Consider the following 17,268-nt stretch of genomic DNA (forward strand, 5'->3'; position numbering starts at 1 on the left):
CACAGGCCTTTCCCTGCACCCTCCGTGGCCACATCTCCTGGATTCCAGGAGAGAAATAGTCCAAACGTGACAAGTACAGCTGAGTAATTGCTTACTGTGTTCTCTGTAGGACTTCATGGTGAGCCAAGTTCCTCCCATCCTGAGAAGCCCTCACAAGCTTGGGCACATTATGCAGTGATGTGTAGAGAAATCGTTAGCAATGAATCATACAGGCCCATGGCTGAGCATAGCTGTGGGGCCCAATCATCAGATGGACCCGTAGAATCAGGATTTGATGTTTCCAATGTAATAGAGAGCTGCATTGGACGCATGATGACGGAAAATGCTAGATTACATGCCTGGTTTTCCATGTAATATTTCAGTATAATTTAACTTTCATCAGTAATATCTGTAGTCTCTCCCTCTTCTAGGATGGATACACGATGACCATGTTACTGTCATACAATGTCGCTTTTATAAATGGAATTTGTGACAACAAAAACCCCTCCTATGTACCCAGCAGAGGCCCTCAGAAATCTGTAATCATCATCTTGGGGTAATAATGATTACACTCCCTGATGGTGTCCAAGTGGGACAAAGTTTGGTCAATTTGGGGGACGGTTAGCAAACCGGTATTACTACCCTTGCAACTCTTATAGCTGCTTGGAGCTGGGATGATGTCTTTGTAGTAATCAGGTTTGGTTTCCCATTTGTATACACATGATTGCCAGTGCCAGTCAGTGCCAGTCACTGGCTGCAGGGCATGGGATGCACTGGCGAAGTCCGGGAATCAATGTAAAGTGCTTTGATATTTTGCTTTCTTCCTCCGTGTCCTGAAATAACACTGCTAATTCCACATGCTCGTCTTTCACAAAGGGTAAAACATTTCGCAGCACATGCTGAATACCCAGATCTGTCATGAATGCCAAGGGTCTGACAGAGAAGGCTGATGAATTAAAGGCCGGCTGAGCTGATTTATAAGTTGCCCTGTATTAAAGAGCTACTGACACCATTTCCTCACCTATGTAAAAGTGTCCCTACCGTGACGTTCTGCAATCGATGTACATCTGCTATGCAGAGGAAGATGAGCTGTTGTTCTCTGTTATCTTCTATATCAGACTGAGATTTGCTTACTTACCATAGATGGGTATAAAGTACACACTAAATACGCTATAGGTGGCATTTATTACTAGGCGAAGTGCAACAAAGGGATTTGCAGCCAGTGGAGGATTTTATTTTGTAGTAACATCAGACCAGTCAGGGGTTGCGGATCTAGGGCCCGAGTCGCAAACGCTGCCAATGTCAGACGCAGCAAAACTATGTTCTCTCTCTCTGATGGATCCAGATAGCGTGCGCACAGTGTCGCAGATTGGGACGCACAGTCTCAGAAATGTCTTGAAAATGTGGTGGGAATTCCTGGGCGAGACAAATCCTATGGCAAGAGGGGATTAGGTAAAACCGGAATGGTGCGAACCATACCGGTCCTCTGCAGCAAATTCTGCTGTTCTGGAGCTTGTAGTGCTCGTCCCCTTCCAGGGGGGTTGTCCCATCCGGGGGAGGTGCTTGTGACAGCTGTCACAGAGGAGGTAGAGATAACCGCCTCCCCGTATGGTCTTCTCTAGACCGTTCCGGTTATTTCCCCATCCACAGACACCCCCCGGAAGGGACACGGCCAGACGTGGATAAGTACTACAAGCTCCAGAATGGCAGAGGTTGCTGCAGGGAGCCGGTCCGCCTTTCCGGGGTCCGGACAGTTGCGGTTTTTATCCTATCCCATCCAAACATTGCAGCAAATTTTGTTCAGATTTGAAGGAAAACCTCAGTAAATAATCAGAGATTGTTACCTGTAATCTACACATCTTGGTGTGGAAGAGCCTATTAGGCCAGTTGGGGACAGTTTGGATCCTACCGCCAGCGAGTCTCTGCAGTCCGCTAAGTGGCTACTCCCATCTTGTAACATTAGAATTTGCTGGCCTGTGTAGTGGGAATTTGGCTTTATTCTCATTTAGCCGCTTAATAATGGGAGAAGAAATCACCCTGCAAGGCAGAACGGTTCATAGTACCAGAGATGGTTAAATTACAGACAGATATTACCCAGCCTTTACCCTGAAACCCGACTGGAAATGTAAAAGCTTGACGAGATGACATATAAAAATGTTATCAAGCCTAACCCGTGCTTAACCTTTCCAGTGCTGGAATCACTCCTGAGCGACTGTTATGGTGACCTGAGACAGATGTAAATGCCAGCGGCTGGATGGGAAGCCGATAAAGTGGTTTTATTATACGTTCAGCCATAAAGGGCTGCTGCGGGGAGCCGCTGCCGGAGGAGCTGGCCATATTACGTGATTGTTGGCCGCCGATGTGATGCTCTCTATTTGGGGGTGTCTCATGCCTTGTATAAACACTCCCAGAACGGGTGATAAATGTTAGAAGCAACAGGCGTTGCTGCAGGATTTGCTGATCAAAGAGTTTGTGGTGGTGATGGTGTTGGTCATAGGCCGCTCATAGCGGCTCATTGAGTCACTTTTTGTTTTTCTCTTTAAAGCCAATGTTTATGCTGCTGGGCTGTATATTGTGATAATACAGGAACAGAATAACCTTTCAGACCGTAGAATGCTCAGCAACCAACAATATCCCTAATAAATTGCCGCTCTGAACGAGAGGGGCAGAACCAAGCCCTTCTTACTCATTCTATAATTGGCATTGGCCACGAAACTTATTATCCGTGGCACACTTCCAGCCAGACTCATTGCAGCGTGGCCCTTGAGCCCCTCGGCCTGCCAGCTGTAGAGCAGCATTTTTGTGGCGGCGCAGAGGTTAAAAACGAGCTTTGGATGGGATGCCTGGCACGGGGGGTTGTGGGGGAATTTGGCTGGTGTAAAGAGAGGAAAGGCACAATCGTATTGTTTCCTTGACGACTGCATTTCGTTCTCTCTCTCCCCCTGTGAGGCAACTGCTGGAGAAAAAGTTGGGATATTGCTTTGGCAAGAGCACCGTGTAAATATTGGCTTGGCCATGCCGAAAATTCCAGCCACCCTGCGGGAAATATTAGTGTGGGACTCGGAGAGGCCGCTAATATGCTGACTCGTCCGTACTGTTAATCCTTTAGTACTTGTGCAGTAAAATGAAGTGTTTATCTCCGGCGAAATTGCAGAGGAATAATCTATATATGCATGTTGGAAATAAATGCAATAACAGGCATTTTATTACGTGAACTAAACCACTAACAGCCTTGTCTACAGCCTACTGTCCCTGTGCAAAGAGGCTTACGTGACACGGTGCACGGAGTACAGATGTGCTGTAACCCATAGCAACCGATCGTATGTTGATGATCGTGGCTCAGAATTGCCCCTCTTACACTTGTCTCTAGATTGACTTTGGTCTAGTAACTCTTTATGCTGGCAACACACGCTTCATTATCGGGCAGGGCCGCAAAGCCCAGTAATAATAATAATAATAATAATATAATTGTAATTGATGAGATTATCAGTTGTGTTGGTAAATGCTGCAGGGTCCCCAGAAGGGATCCGGGTACCCAACAGCTGAGTCTCGCCCACTTCACCCACTTGCGTATCTAGCCAGGACAGTGATTCTGCCGCTAGAAGCTGGGGCTGAGTGATAGCATGATACCAAGGGGGAGATGTATCAAACCTTTGAGAGAGATAAAGTGAAGTTACCCATAGCAACCGATCATCTTCAAACTGTCATTATTTAAACTGTGCTAGATAAATGTTGGCAAGAAGCTGAGCCGCTATGGGCAACGTCTTCACATATCTCTCTAGAAGGTACGATACACCGCCCTTGAGTATGTACAGGTTATCAGTAAGTTAGTCACCTGTTCCCAAGCAGGTTACAGCACATGTGTTGCGTGTAGTGTTACATAAACCTTACTGCATTCAGTGACTCTCCAGTCCCATGTGTAATTGTTCCCTGTAATTCCTGTTGCTTAATAATACAGACCTGCTTGGAACTGTAAGATAACCTCTCTATCGGCACGAGTTCCGGCAGCACTGTGCTTGTGAAGGGGTTAATCAGTATTTCTCTCCCCCCCCCCCCCCTCCCCCCCGTAACCAATTAATACCCCTTTCTCTCCTATTCTTGTTACTAACAGCTTCTTTCTAATCTTATTTGCATTCAAATTACCTCACCAGGTGGTACACCAATCAGAGGTAAGAATGCCGGGATCATCCTCACTGTGCCATCTTGCCGTCACCTCATCAGAGGCTCATCCGCATTCACAGTTACCATCTCCAGCCTCCCATTATGCCTGGTGTCCCGTCTCGTGTCACACACAATGATGCTGAGGAAGGGACCCCCTGGGTGTACCCTTTTTTACAATGAACCTTCAATAAAGTTTATTTTCCCACGTTATAATTTTCTCGTAATGATCCAAAATCTGCAGCTTAATGGGATCGGGTGCATTATTTTTAATGCCAATCACCGAACAGATAAGATAAAATTTTAGGAAATTAAGGTTGTTGCCTTTTCTGTTGTCTGTTGAAAAAAACAATATGAATCCGCTGGTTTATGTTTTGTCTAACCATAAGACAGTAGAGTAGATGGTGGTGCACGTTAAGAGAATAGCAAACCCTCCAACATACAGTAACCCTTTCCACCAGGTACAATATTATTTGTTCCTGCACATCCTCTTCATTTCTGGTCTTAAAAACATCCTTCTCATCATTAAACTAGTTCCTCACCAATGATCGCAATCATAAACTAAGTGGGAAGTACAGGAGTGGAGTAGTTTGTACCTGGTGGAAGTGGGCATGTTCCGGAGTAAGCCTTTGATATAATCACTTTCACGATACTGACCCATTGTGGTGTACTTACCACTCGTTTTTTTGCGCGCAGTTGTAGCCAGCCACATTTCATTCTTAAAAAGGGTATATATAAAAGTCCTCCAAGCCTCACACTCATCCTGTTCACCAACCTCACTGTCTCTTACTGTGATCTTCATGTTCCCCCTAACCACTAACACCCCCATTTCTCTGGTCAGATGCTTCGAGACGGTGGGAGCCTGTCCGCAGGTTGGAATAATGGAAGTACCATATGTAATACATGCAATGCTTCTGGGTGTTTGTCCCCCGCATTAGATCATTCTGACATTGTATAGGTGTAATGCTTACATTCATCTTATGTAACAGAAACTGCTCCAGTGTTTACTATAATTGTATGTACTAGCGCAGGTGAGTTCTCTAGGGTTGGACACAAATGGACTCTCAAAATGAGTCTGAAAGCGGTTGCATTTCTGCGGCTTATCCAGGGTCAGTCTCAGATGCAAATTTCCAGCTACGACTCTCTCCCCTTGGCTGCGGCTCCCTCCCCTTGGCGTACCTGGCTGGATAGCAACTGCAGGGGAGGCTTCTCTGCCAGTACAGAAATCGCTGTAAGGAGCAGTAGAGGAAACACATTGCAATTAGCAGCTGGATAGAGCAGATATTAAGTACCCAAGGGGATTGGTGCATCTGTCCTTAGCAAAGCTATAAAAAAAAATTTTTTTTTTATGTCAACACTTTATAATATTAAAAACGCTTCTGCATTGGTTTAAGCGGTTTTGCATAAATGGGCGTGTCTTCACCATTTATGACCAATCGCATGCAGTCACCACTTCCAACTTTACACTTACAACAGGGTCAGAGGTAACGTCAGGGGGCTGCGTTGCAGACTTTTCAGGGGCCCACTACACGTCCTTACTGTGCTTTTGTATCCACTGCACGTCCACCCACGTCTTATGATTCCCACCCCCTCTCCAGCCCTGGACTCAGCCCATCAAGTTGCAAAAAGTCTCAAGTCAGACTTGAGACAAAAAAAAAGACGCAGGTTGTGAAAAGACGCACATGTGCAGTAAGGTCCCTGACAAAAATTCTTCATTTACACCTAAGACTGACCCTGAATACAGCCCATTGAATGCATAAAGCTGCAATACATGTGGGTTAGGTGCACGTCGCCTACCTCCAGTTCATCGATCATTCATGAAGTGACTGCAGTCAGCCATGGAGCACCTGTGTTTAAGTGGTTGATCTGGGAACTAAAGGTTAAAGTGAAGCCGCTGAGCTGTGAGTGTGGGTACAGAGGAATCGCCTGTTCCCGCACATTGACAGCCACAATGTATGCTATATAATATGCGGTAGGGTTGCAGTGTAATCTATACAAACAATTTGGGTGTTCACAGCCATGAAAGTTGAGCAATCACTAGTTATTGATTTATGTTGTGTTAGGCAGTGACATGATCACACTATAGTGTCACAAAGTGGATACAACGTCACCCATAAGATAACTCAGCAGACGTCCAGATCCTGACCGCCAATCAATATCCATCTAGGTGTGCTAGAAAAATGCTGATGATAGAATAGCAAGGAACATGGAGGACACATATATCCCCCACAGGCAGTTCCACAGCTGCTGATAGGGTCATGTGTGTAGTGGCCATAGCTTTATACTAATTATAGGGCGTGCTAAGGTTCCCTGTCCTGCACTCTTGTAGTTGAGTCGCATGGGCCAAGGGATGTAACGGATTCCTGGTCCACATCCGGGGGATACTGCTGGCAAATGAGTTCTGGTGAAAGAAATGTGGGGTCCAGTGTTTAATGCCTTCTCCTCCTTGTCTCTCATAGGAGCTCTGCAGATAGAGAACAGTGAGGAGTCCGATCAGGGGAAGTACGAATGTGTCGCCACCAACAGCGCTGGAACGCGCTACTCCGCTCCCGCTAACCTCTACGTGCGTGGTAAGATTTCCTCCCCACTGGCTCTGGTGATCACCTCCCCTCCATGGACCACTGCTAAAACTCACCTTTCCAGGACTCCATCAGGTCTACAAAGGAGTTGCTACTATCAACTGCTGGTCTGGCCAGTGTGGGTCATGCTGACGCCTCGTTCCTGGTGTCAATTGTGTAGCGGTGCATGTGTTTGTGTGTGGCATGTGTGTGCTGTTAGTATGTAGCTGTATGTATGTTACATGCCGCAGCTGAGTGCTGGCCTTCTGAGTGCACTCACATGTTCCCTGTACGATTCTGTAGAACTTACGGAAGATCTACACTGACTGCAAAAGTCCAACCACTTCTATATTCATTCTTCCTTCACCTGAGGCAAACAAAACCATGTATTGGTGCTAAATGGGAAAATATCCCCTATACAGAGGTAGGAATATTTCAGTGCTTTCTGGTGGTGCCTGGCACACCAAAGGCGAGAGCTCAGGGTGCATCACAAGGGCACACAGCAATCGTGTTTTAGGGGTGTAGCGGGCAACCTAGCATGTGGAAGTGCTGAGCCACCCAACCCATCTCTCTGGTTTGACCATTTCCATTTTACCTCCGGGAAAATGTTGAGGTTATTACTGGATTCTTCTCTACAAAGTGCATGAGATGAAGCCGGTGAGAGTAAACTGTCCTCAACCAGAGCATGTGAATGTTACCAGGAACGCAGACTAGTTCCACACAGCCCACTCCTACTTGATATGCGCACGCAGGTTGGAAGAGAGAGGGCCCAAGCCACGGTGTAACCAATCTGAGCATGAGGACATGGAGAAAGGCACAGAGTAGGGATCTAGGGCTCCTGTTCATCAAATGCAATAAAACATGGATAGTCTGTGCTTTATATATCATACCAGTCTTTGTGTAGATGATTTTTGAGGCTTCCACCACCCGCTTGTTAGTGCTTATTATCCTGAGTTACTTAATAGTCTAATTAGGGGTCTGTCCCGAGCGATGATATTGTCCCAACCCCCCATATTCTGCAGATATTCCCTGAGTCCCAGGGCACATTTACTGGGAGCATTCAACTCATCTCTCAGGGGCATTATCCAAGGAACTCACTGTGTGTAATGTGAATGGGTGTAAAATATACAATTAGCACATCCTGGTGACACCCTGAATCCAGCGTGTGACGGTACGTGGGGAATAGGTTTTCTGTTCTGTTTTCTCTTTCTCAGAACAAACACAGAATCATTTGACAGCATTTCAGAAGAAATTAGTGTCCGCTCCGTGTTGCCTTGGTCTTTAATGCTTCCAACATCGCCCCCTGTAGCTCAAACGTGGAATTCCGTGAACATTGTTCCATTTACAAGTTTTTTACCTGCACGCAAACCACATTAATGAAAACAGAACTGCTACGAAGGCCAATTCATTCCTATTTCTTCTTTTTAAGTAAATAGAAAGCGTACTGAATCTGCCTCGTACCTCTCATTTACATAGAATGTCAGTGGCATTAGGCAGGGTCTATCGGACTAGGAGGAGGAGGAGTGAACATTGAGTACGTCTGTGTGTTAAAGTGGACCATGCTCTGTACGATGTGTAAAAGGAAGCGTGTACGTTCTTCTGAATGGTTGCAATGGTTTCGTTCTCTCTCTGCATGTACTGTCGTTTGTCAGGGGAAATACTGAATTTGTAACCTGCGTTGTGTTCACTACCATTCTCTGCGTGAAATGTGCGAAATGTGTAATGTGTGAAATGCGTGCATGTTGCCATGTATACCTGCAGTTTGCTGTTTTTACTCTCTCTGTGTTTCTCCTTGTCTTTCTAATACCTCGTCATCCTCATCGCACCGCCATTCAATCAAACCTCCATCTCTCAGATCAGCGAGAAGGTTGGTCCCTTTGACTTCTTATCCAGATAGAGATTGGCACGTGTTGGTCCGACCCATCCTCCGTGGGGGAACAGCAGAGCCGGGCTCCAAACAGAGCTTTTATTTTTTTATGCAGCCCACAAAACCCTGCTTTTATTCCCGCTCTATACTCTGTGACCCCGTGCCTGCCTGTAATATGTGCCTGCAAGTGCAGTCCCCGTTTGTGCACGCTGTAATGTGCATGGTCCTCGTCCGTCCCCTATTGTCTCCTCCTCTTCTCAGCTGGCTGTGAGTCTAGCACCGTAGGCGCAATTGGAAGGGTCCGGGATACTTGCAGAACATTGTTCTTCTACCATTTTCATAAACATTAACCATTCATTGTTTGCAGCAGTCCACAGCCGTTACATTGGAATTCAACTGAGGCGCTTTAAAGGATTTGATGTATATGTATAACGCTTTGTGGAAAGTTATGGGGTCATTTTTGTTTTTGCTATAGGCATGCAGCAGCCTTGAACCAAGAAGTAAAATAAGTGACAGTTGCAGTAACGCCAACCAACTAATTATGAGTTTTGTGCCAGACAATCCTAATGAGATCGGTTTCAGAATGAGAACAGTTACAGTATATAAGAGGTAGGGTAGACGTAATGTAGATAGCATAGTGCAATATAGGTAAGAGTGGGCCCCTGTGACTGCTAAACATTCACCCATGTGACCAATGCCCGCAGCCTAGTCTGGGTGTAGCTTTGCAGGAATGGCGACCCGGCTTTGTGGTAGGGAAAAGGCTTTGTGCAGCCTCAGTGGTGGGTAACAATAAAGTGCCTCAAAAAACAAATTGCATCTGTGCTGTTTAGATCATTGTGATATTAGGGTGTTGGGCTACACAACAGGTGTCTCATCATCCCATGGAAGCTGTAGGGATGGCTCAGTGGTTAAATGCACTGCTTGGAAGGATACCAGACACTTGTGACCTCGGACAAGCCTCTTTGTCCCCCTATATTAGGGAAGAAATAGTAGTTGACCATGAGTACTGGTGTGTTTTTGGATGGTTAGGTTCAGATAAAAAAAAAGTTGTTCTGAAAAAAAAAAAACCTGTGTACCTCATATGAGCACATATAGCAGTTCCGTATGTTGCATGCGTGTTGCAAACATGTCATCTGGTTGCTGTCAAAAAAAGCTAGTGTGGAGCCCGTCCACATGTGCCAGTCCCCATTCTATTATATCTTCTGCATTCAGAATTTCCCACCTGTAGCAGGTGAGGGCCACACGTCAGCCTGACGCTCAGTACTGCTGCACATCTAACGGGTGCCGTCTGTTGCCTGGTACTGCTTACAGGTGTCTGTAAACCGCGCTCCCCTTTAGTATTCCACGCCACCAGGTAACGGAGGTCCCACAGGAGGGCTTTCTATTTGTTTGGCCGCAGATAATGACACGTACACTTTCTTTTTAGCTGTGTTCCTGGAAGCTGCTCTGCTCACCCAGGCAATAATTATTGCTCTGCGAGTCTGCAAGGTCATATATTAAATAGTTCTTTTATCTCCATGCCACGTATCTGCTCCCTACCCCCTCTCCCTTCATGTTATTTTCATCTGAGAAATTTCCCTGAGCGAATGCAAATTGCAGAGTACGGCCGCCCCTTCGAACCCTGACACGCGATCATCTGAGCATTGAGTTCTCTCTGAAAACCACCATCCAGTAATGATATACGGGCGCCCAGATCTGACCGTCAAGCCAAATAGTTTTTCTTAAAAGTTAAGAAATGAAATGCAATCCAAAAACAGGCAGGAAGTTGTCTGTAAAATCTGAGGGCTGAGTAAGTAGCCCAGGAAATGGATCCTCTCTCCCGATTTTCCTTTTGTAACCCATCTATCATTGGTTACGTGGTGAAAAATACAAACTAACCTGACGGCGTCATGCGGTACAGCGTTTGGGTTGGCTGCTAGCCTTATAGTTTGGATTTAAAGTGAAGTCAACTTTACGCGTATCTGAACAGAGGCGTCAACTGTCAACAGTTAAATTCATTGTTCATATGAAAATAGATGAATGTAGTGAATAGTTGATGCTACATACTGTACCATGCTTTGAAATTTATTTAGAAAGATTAGGCAAAGGACATTATTGTTCAGCTCTGTCCCCAATTTTTCCCTAAGGATAGACATTGGTCCTGTAACTATAAATGTACCGTACATTTACATACAGCATATAAGGCTTATCCACTACTACAGCAGTTTCTTCCTATTGGTCATACCTTCCATGATGTCACCACATCTGATAGGAGCGTTCAGTGACATCATTTCCAGAATAAACTATCAACAGTAAAAAAAATGTATAGAATTCATAATTCTATACTGCCCTGATTTAGGTGGGTCAGTCCTGATTTGAGGGGACTCTCACATGGACTAGGATGTTTGTTTAACTTGGTGACATGTCCCACTAGCAGATGTCCCTACAGTGTATGCCAACAGCAGGAGAACTTGGCACTAAGGGGGTACTTTTAAATAAGATAGCTGGGGGCAAACCAGTTATTGAAAAGTGCCAGACTAACCCCTGGAGAACATGGCCCCACCCCATGTAACATGACCACGCCTCCTATTGGTGTCCTAGGTAATACACGAAACCATGGCATCTTCCTCAGGTGTTAATAAGAAAGCACAGATTGAGGAATACACAAGGACGGGACTGACTTGCAAAATATGTAAAACTTAGATTTTCCTGTGCGTGTAAGAAAGATAATCGGAGGCAATTGACACCGTTCTACCTGACACAGAGATCTGTTCTGCTCTGACCAAGCGTCAGAGCACCTCTTATTGCTCTTGACATGAATATCATTTCCATCCAAGAGCCGTAATGTCCCATGAGATTTGTACGTTATTATTTTGTCTTCCATTATCCGTGAAGCACTGTCCTCTATAGTGTCCCACCAAGCCAAGCACAGCACATTGTCAATGCTGCAATAGGGTACTTTAGAGTCAATTAATGCTCCGTATTGCAGAGGCTCCAACCTCTGCATTCACGCTTTCTAGTCCGCTCGTTCACCCCTCTCCTCTCTCGCATTGCTCATTCTCAACAAGATTGATACGAACTTGGCAATGCCACATATTAGCAGAGAGGGACATGCTACATAAACTCTGCAAACTATTCTATACACGTTGGATACTTGTGTTGGGTACGCAGAATGTTGATATCATGTACTGTATGTACTGTATGTAAAAGTTTAGGCACCCCTGGTCAAGGTGCATGTTTCTCTTAAGGGCAGATGTGCCGACGATAGACTTGATCTTTTTAAAATTGCCTCACCCCACAAAAAAAAATCTAATTGTACTTCAGGGGGTAGATCTGATATAATAGTTATTATATATGGTATATTTCTCTATCGTCCTAGTGGATGCTGGGGTTCCTGAAAGGACCATGGGGAATAGCGGCTCCGCAGGAGACAGGGCACAAAAAGTAAAGCTTTTCCGATCAGGTGGTGTGCACTGGCTCCTCCCCCCATGACCCTCCTCCAGACTCCAGTTAGATTTTTGTGCCCGGCCGAGAAGGGTGCAATCTAGGTGGCTCTCCTAAAGAGCTGCTTAGAAAAAGTTTAGCTAGGTTTTTTATTTTACAGTGATTCCTGCTGGCAACAGGATCACTGCAGCGAGGGACTGAGGGGAGAAGGAGTCAACTCACCTGCGTGCAGGATGGATTGGCTTCTTGGCTACTGGACATCAAGCTCCAGAGGGACGATCACAGGTACAGCCTGGATGGTCACCGGAGCCGCGCCGCCGGCCCCCTTGCAGATGCTGAAGTCAGAAGAGGTCCAGAATCGGCGGCTGAAGACTCCTGCAGTCTTCTAAAGGTAGCGCACAGCACTGCAGCTGTGCGCCATTTTCCTCTCAGCACACTTCACACGGCAGTCACTGAGGGTGCAGGGCGCTGGGAGGGGGGCGCCCTGGGAGGCAAATGAGTACCTATAAAGGCTAAAAATACCTCACATATAGCCCTAGAGGCTATATGGAGATATTTAACCCCTGCCTAATTTTTCTAAATAGCGGGAGACGAGCCCGCCGGAAAAGGGGCGGGGCCTATCTCCTCAGCACACGGCGCCATTTCCTCTCACAGCTCCGCTGGTCAGGACGGCTCCCAAGTCTCTCCCCTGCACTGCACTACAGAAACAGGGTAAAACAGAGAGGGGGGGGCACATTTATGGCGATATTTTGATATAACAAAGCAGCTATAAGGGAGCACTTATTATAAGGCTATCCCTGATATATATATATAGCGCTTTTGGTGTGTGCTGGCAAACTCTCCCTCTGTCTCCCCAAAGGGCTAGTGGGTCCTGTCTTCATTAGGAGCATTCCCTGTGTGTCTGCTGTGTGTCGGTACGTGTGTGTCGACATGTATGAGGACGATATTGGTGTGGAGGCGGAGCAATTGCCAAATATGGGGATGTCACCTCCTAGGGGGTCGACACCAGAATGGATGCCTTTATTTATGGAACTACGGGATAGTGTCAACACGCTAAAGCAGTCGTTTGACGACATGAGACGGCCGGACAATCAATTAGTGCCTGTCCAGGCGACTCAAACACCGTCAGGGGCTGTGAAACGCCCTTTGCCTCAGTCGGTCGACACAGACCCAGACACAGGCGATGACTCCAGTGGTGACGGTGACGAATCAACCGTATTTTCCAGTAGGGCCACACGTTATATGATTTTGGCAATGAAGGAGGCGTTACATTTAGCTGATACTACAGGTACCACTAAACAGGGTATTATGTGGGGTATGAAAAAACTACCTATAGTTTTTCCTGAATCAGAAGAACTAAATGACGTGTGTAATGAAGCGTGGGTTGCCCCTGATAAAAAGCTGATAATTTCAAAGAAATTATTGGCATTATACCCTTTCCCGCCAGAGGTTAGGGAGCGCTGGGAAACACCTCCTAGGGTGGACAAGGCGCTAACACGCTTATCTAAACAAGTGGCGTTACCCTCTCCTGAGACGGCCGCACTTAAAGATCCATCAGATAGGAGGATGGAAAATATCCAAAAAAGTATATACACACATGCAGGTGTTATACTACGACCAGCTGTAGCAACTGCCTGGATGGGCAGTGCGGGGGTAGTTTGGTCAGAGTCCCTGATTGAAAATATTGATACCCTGGACAGGGACAATATTTTACTGTCGTTAGAACAAATAAAGGATGCATTTCTTTATATGCGTGATGCACAGAGGGATATATGCACACTGGCATCACGGGTAAGTGCTATGTCCATTTCGGCCAGAAGAGCTTTATGGACGCGACAGTGGACAGGCGATGCGGATTCAAAACGGCATATGGAAGTTTTGCCGTATAAGGGGGAGGAGTTATTTGGAGTCGGTCTATCAGATTTGGTGGCCACGGCTACAGCCGGGAAATCCACCTTTCTACCTCAAGTCACTCCCCAACAGAAAAAGGCACCGACTTTTCAACCGCAGCCCTTTCGTTCCTTTAAAAATAAGAGAGCAAAGGGCTATTCATATCTGCCACGAGGCAAAGGTCGAGGGAAGAGACAGCAACACGCAGCTCCTTCCCAGGATCAGAAGCCCTCCCCGGCTTCTACAAAAGCCTCAGCATGACGCTGGGGTTTCTCAAGCGGACTCGGGGACGGTGGGGGGTCGTCTCAAAAATTACAGCGCGCAGTGGGCTCACTCGCAAGTAGATCCCTGGATCCTGCAGATAATATCTCAGGGATACAGGTTGGAATTAGAGACAGATCCACCTCGCCGTTTCCTGAAGTCTGCTTTACCAACGTCCCCCTCCGAAAGGGAGACGGTGTTGGAAGCCATTCACAAGCTGTACTCTCAGCAGGTGATAGTCAAGGTACCTCTTCTGCAACAAGGGAAGGGGTATTATTCCACTCTTTTTGTGGTACCGAAGCCGGATGGCTCGGTAAGGCCTATTCTAAATCTGAAGTCCTTGAACCTGTACATAAAGAAGTTCAAGTTCAAAATGGAGTCACTCAGAGCAGTGATAGCGAACCTGGAAGAGGGGGACTTTATGGTATCCTTGGACATCAAGGATGCGTATCTCCACGTTCCAATTTACCCCTCACACCAGGGGTACCTCAGGTTCGTTGTACAAAACTGTCACTATCAGTTTCAGACGCTGCCGTTCGGATTGTCCACGGCACCTCGGATCTTTACAAAGGTAATGGCCGAGATGATGATTCTTCTTCGAAGAAAAGGCGTATTAATTATCCCATACTTGGACGATCTCCTAATAAGGGCGAGGTCCAGAGAACAGCTAGAGATGGGATTAGCACTGTCTCAAGAAGTGCTAAAACAGCACGGGTGGATTCTGAATATTCCAAAATCCCAGTTAATGCCGACAACTCGTCTGCTGTTCCTAGGGATGATTCTGGACACGGTTCAGAAAAAGGTTTTTCTCCCGGAGGAAAAAGCCAAGGAGTTATCCGAGCTTGTCAGGAACCTCCTAAAACCAGGAAAGGTGTCTGTACATCAATGCACAAGAGTCCTGGGAAAAATGGTGGCTTCTTACGAAGCAATTCCATTCGGCAGATTCCACGCAAGAATTTTCCAAAGGGATCTGTTGGACAAATGGTCAGGGTCGCATCTTCAGATGCACCTACGGATAACCCTGTCTCCAAGGACAAGGGTGTCTCTTCTGTGGTGGTTGCAGAGTGCTCATCTATTGGAGGGCCGCAGATTCGGCATACAGGATTGGATCCTGGTGACCACGGACGCCAGCCTGAGAGGCTGGGGAGCAGTCACACAAGGAAGAAACTTCCAGGGAGTATGGACGAGCCTGGAAACGTCTCTTCACATAAACATTCTGGAACTAAGAGCAATATACAATGCTCTAAGCCAGGCAGAACCTCTGCTTCAGGGAAAACCGGTGTTGATCCAGTCGGACAACATCACGGCAGTCGGCCATGTGAACAGACAGGGCGGCACAAGAAGCAGGAGTGCAATGGCAGAAGCTGCAAGGATTCTTCGCTGGGCAGAGAATCATGTGATAGCACTGTCAGCAGTGTTCATCCCGGGAGTGGACAACTGGGAAGCAGACTTCCTCAGCAGACACGATCTTCACCCGGGAGAGTGGGGTCTTCATCCAGAAGTTTTCCACATGCTGGTAACCCGTTGGGAAAGACCAATGGTGGACATGATGGCGTCTCGCCTCAACAAAAAACTGGACAGGTATTGCGCCAGGTCAAGAGATCCGCAGGCAATAGCTGTGGACGCGCTGGTAACGCCTTGGGTGTACCAGTCGGTGTATGTGTTTCCTCCTCTGCCTCTCATACCAAAAGTATTGAGAATTATACGGCAAAGAGGCGTAAGAACGATACTAGTGGTTCCGGATTGGCCAAGGAGGACTTGGTACCCGGAACTTCAAGAGATGATCACGGAAGATCCGTGGCCTCTACCTCTAAGGAGGGACTTGCTTCAGCAGGGTCCCTGTCTGTTTCAAGACTTACCGCGGCTGCGTTTGACGGCATGGCGGTTGAACGCCGGATCCTAAAGGAAAAAGGCATGCCGGAAGAAGTCATTCCTACTTTGATTAAAGCAAGGAAGGAAGTAACCGTGCAACATTATCACCGAATTTGGCGAAAATATGTTGCGTGGTGCGAAGATCGGAGTGCTCCGACGGAGGAATTTCAACTGGGTCGATTCCTACATTTCCTGCAATCAGGATTGTCAATGGGTCTCAAATTGGGATCTATTAAGGTTCAAATTTCGGCCCTGTCGATTTTCTTTCAAAAAGAATTGGCTTCAGTCCCTGAAGTCCAGACCTTTGTTAAGGGAGTGCTGCATATACAGCCTCCTGTGGTGCCTCCAGTGGCACCGTGGGATCTCAATGTGGTTTTGGACTTCCTAAAATCTCATTGGTTTGAACCACTAAAAAAGGTGGATTTGAAATATCTCACATGGAAAGTGACCATGCTTCTAGCCCTGGCTTCTGCCAGGAGAGTGTCAGAATTGGCAGCTTTATCTTACAAAAGCCCATATCTGATTTTCCATTCGGACAGGGCAGAACTGCGGACTCGTCCGCATTTTCTCCCTAAGGTGGTGTCAGCATTTCATCTGAACCAGCCTATTGTAGTGCCTGCGGCTACAAGTGACTTGGAGGACTCCAAGTTACTGGACGTTGTCAGAGCATTAAAAATATATATTGCAAGGACAGCTGGAGTCAGAAAATCTGACTCGTTGTTTATATTGTATGCACCCAACAAGATGGGTGCTCCTGCGTCTAAGCAGACGATTGCTCGTTGGATCTGTAGCACAATCCAACTTGCACATTCTGTGGCAGGCCTGCCACAGCCTAAATCTGTCAAGGCCCACTCCACAAGGAAGGTGGGCTCATCTTGGGCGGCTGCCCGAGGGGTCTCGGCATTACAACTTTGCCGAGCAGCTACGTGGTCAGGGGAGAACACGTTTGTAAAATTTTACAAATTTGATACTCTGGCTAAGGAGGACCTGGAGTTCTCTCATTCGGTGCTGCAGAGTCATCCGCACTCTCCCGCCCGTTTGGGAGCTTTGGTATAATCCCCATGGTCCTTTCAGGAACCCCAGCATCCACTAGGACGATAGAGAAAATAAGATTTTACTTACCGATAAATCTATTTCTCGGAGTCCGTAGTGGATGCTGGGCGCCCATCCCAAGTGCGGATTATCTGCATAAATTGTACATAGTTATTGTTAACTAATTCGGGTTATTGTTGAAGGAAGCCATCTTTCAGAGGCTCCGCT

The 17,268-nt window shown here is 46.7% G+C and overlaps 1 protein-coding gene across 19 annotated transcripts in view; it reads left to right on the forward strand.

The window, feature by feature from the left end:
* PTPRF (protein tyrosine phosphatase receptor type F) overlaps positions 1–17,268 on the forward strand; it is a 1,358,330-nt gene that overhangs the window by 1,255,179 nt on the left and 85,883 nt on the right. For 12 of the 19 annotated variants that reach the window (XM_063939338.1, XM_063939337.1, XM_063939347.1 and 9 more), the window contains 2 exons: positions 4,131–4,148; positions 6,597–6,707. In XM_063939338.1, coding sequence (XP_063795408.1) covers positions 4,131–4,148; positions 6,597–6,707 — 129 coding nt within the window. The remainder of the gene's footprint in view (positions 1–4,130; positions 4,149–6,596; positions 6,708–17,268) is intronic. The other 7 variants (XM_063939346.1, XM_063939350.1, XM_063939349.1 and 4 more) reach the window with 1 other exon arrangement.

This window comes from Pseudophryne corroboree, chromosome 9 (assembly GCF_028390025.1).
Source record: "Pseudophryne corroboree isolate aPseCor3 chromosome 9, aPseCor3.hap2, whole genome shotgun sequence".
NCBI lineage: Eukaryota > Metazoa > Chordata > Amphibia > Anura > Myobatrachidae > Pseudophryne > Pseudophryne corroboree.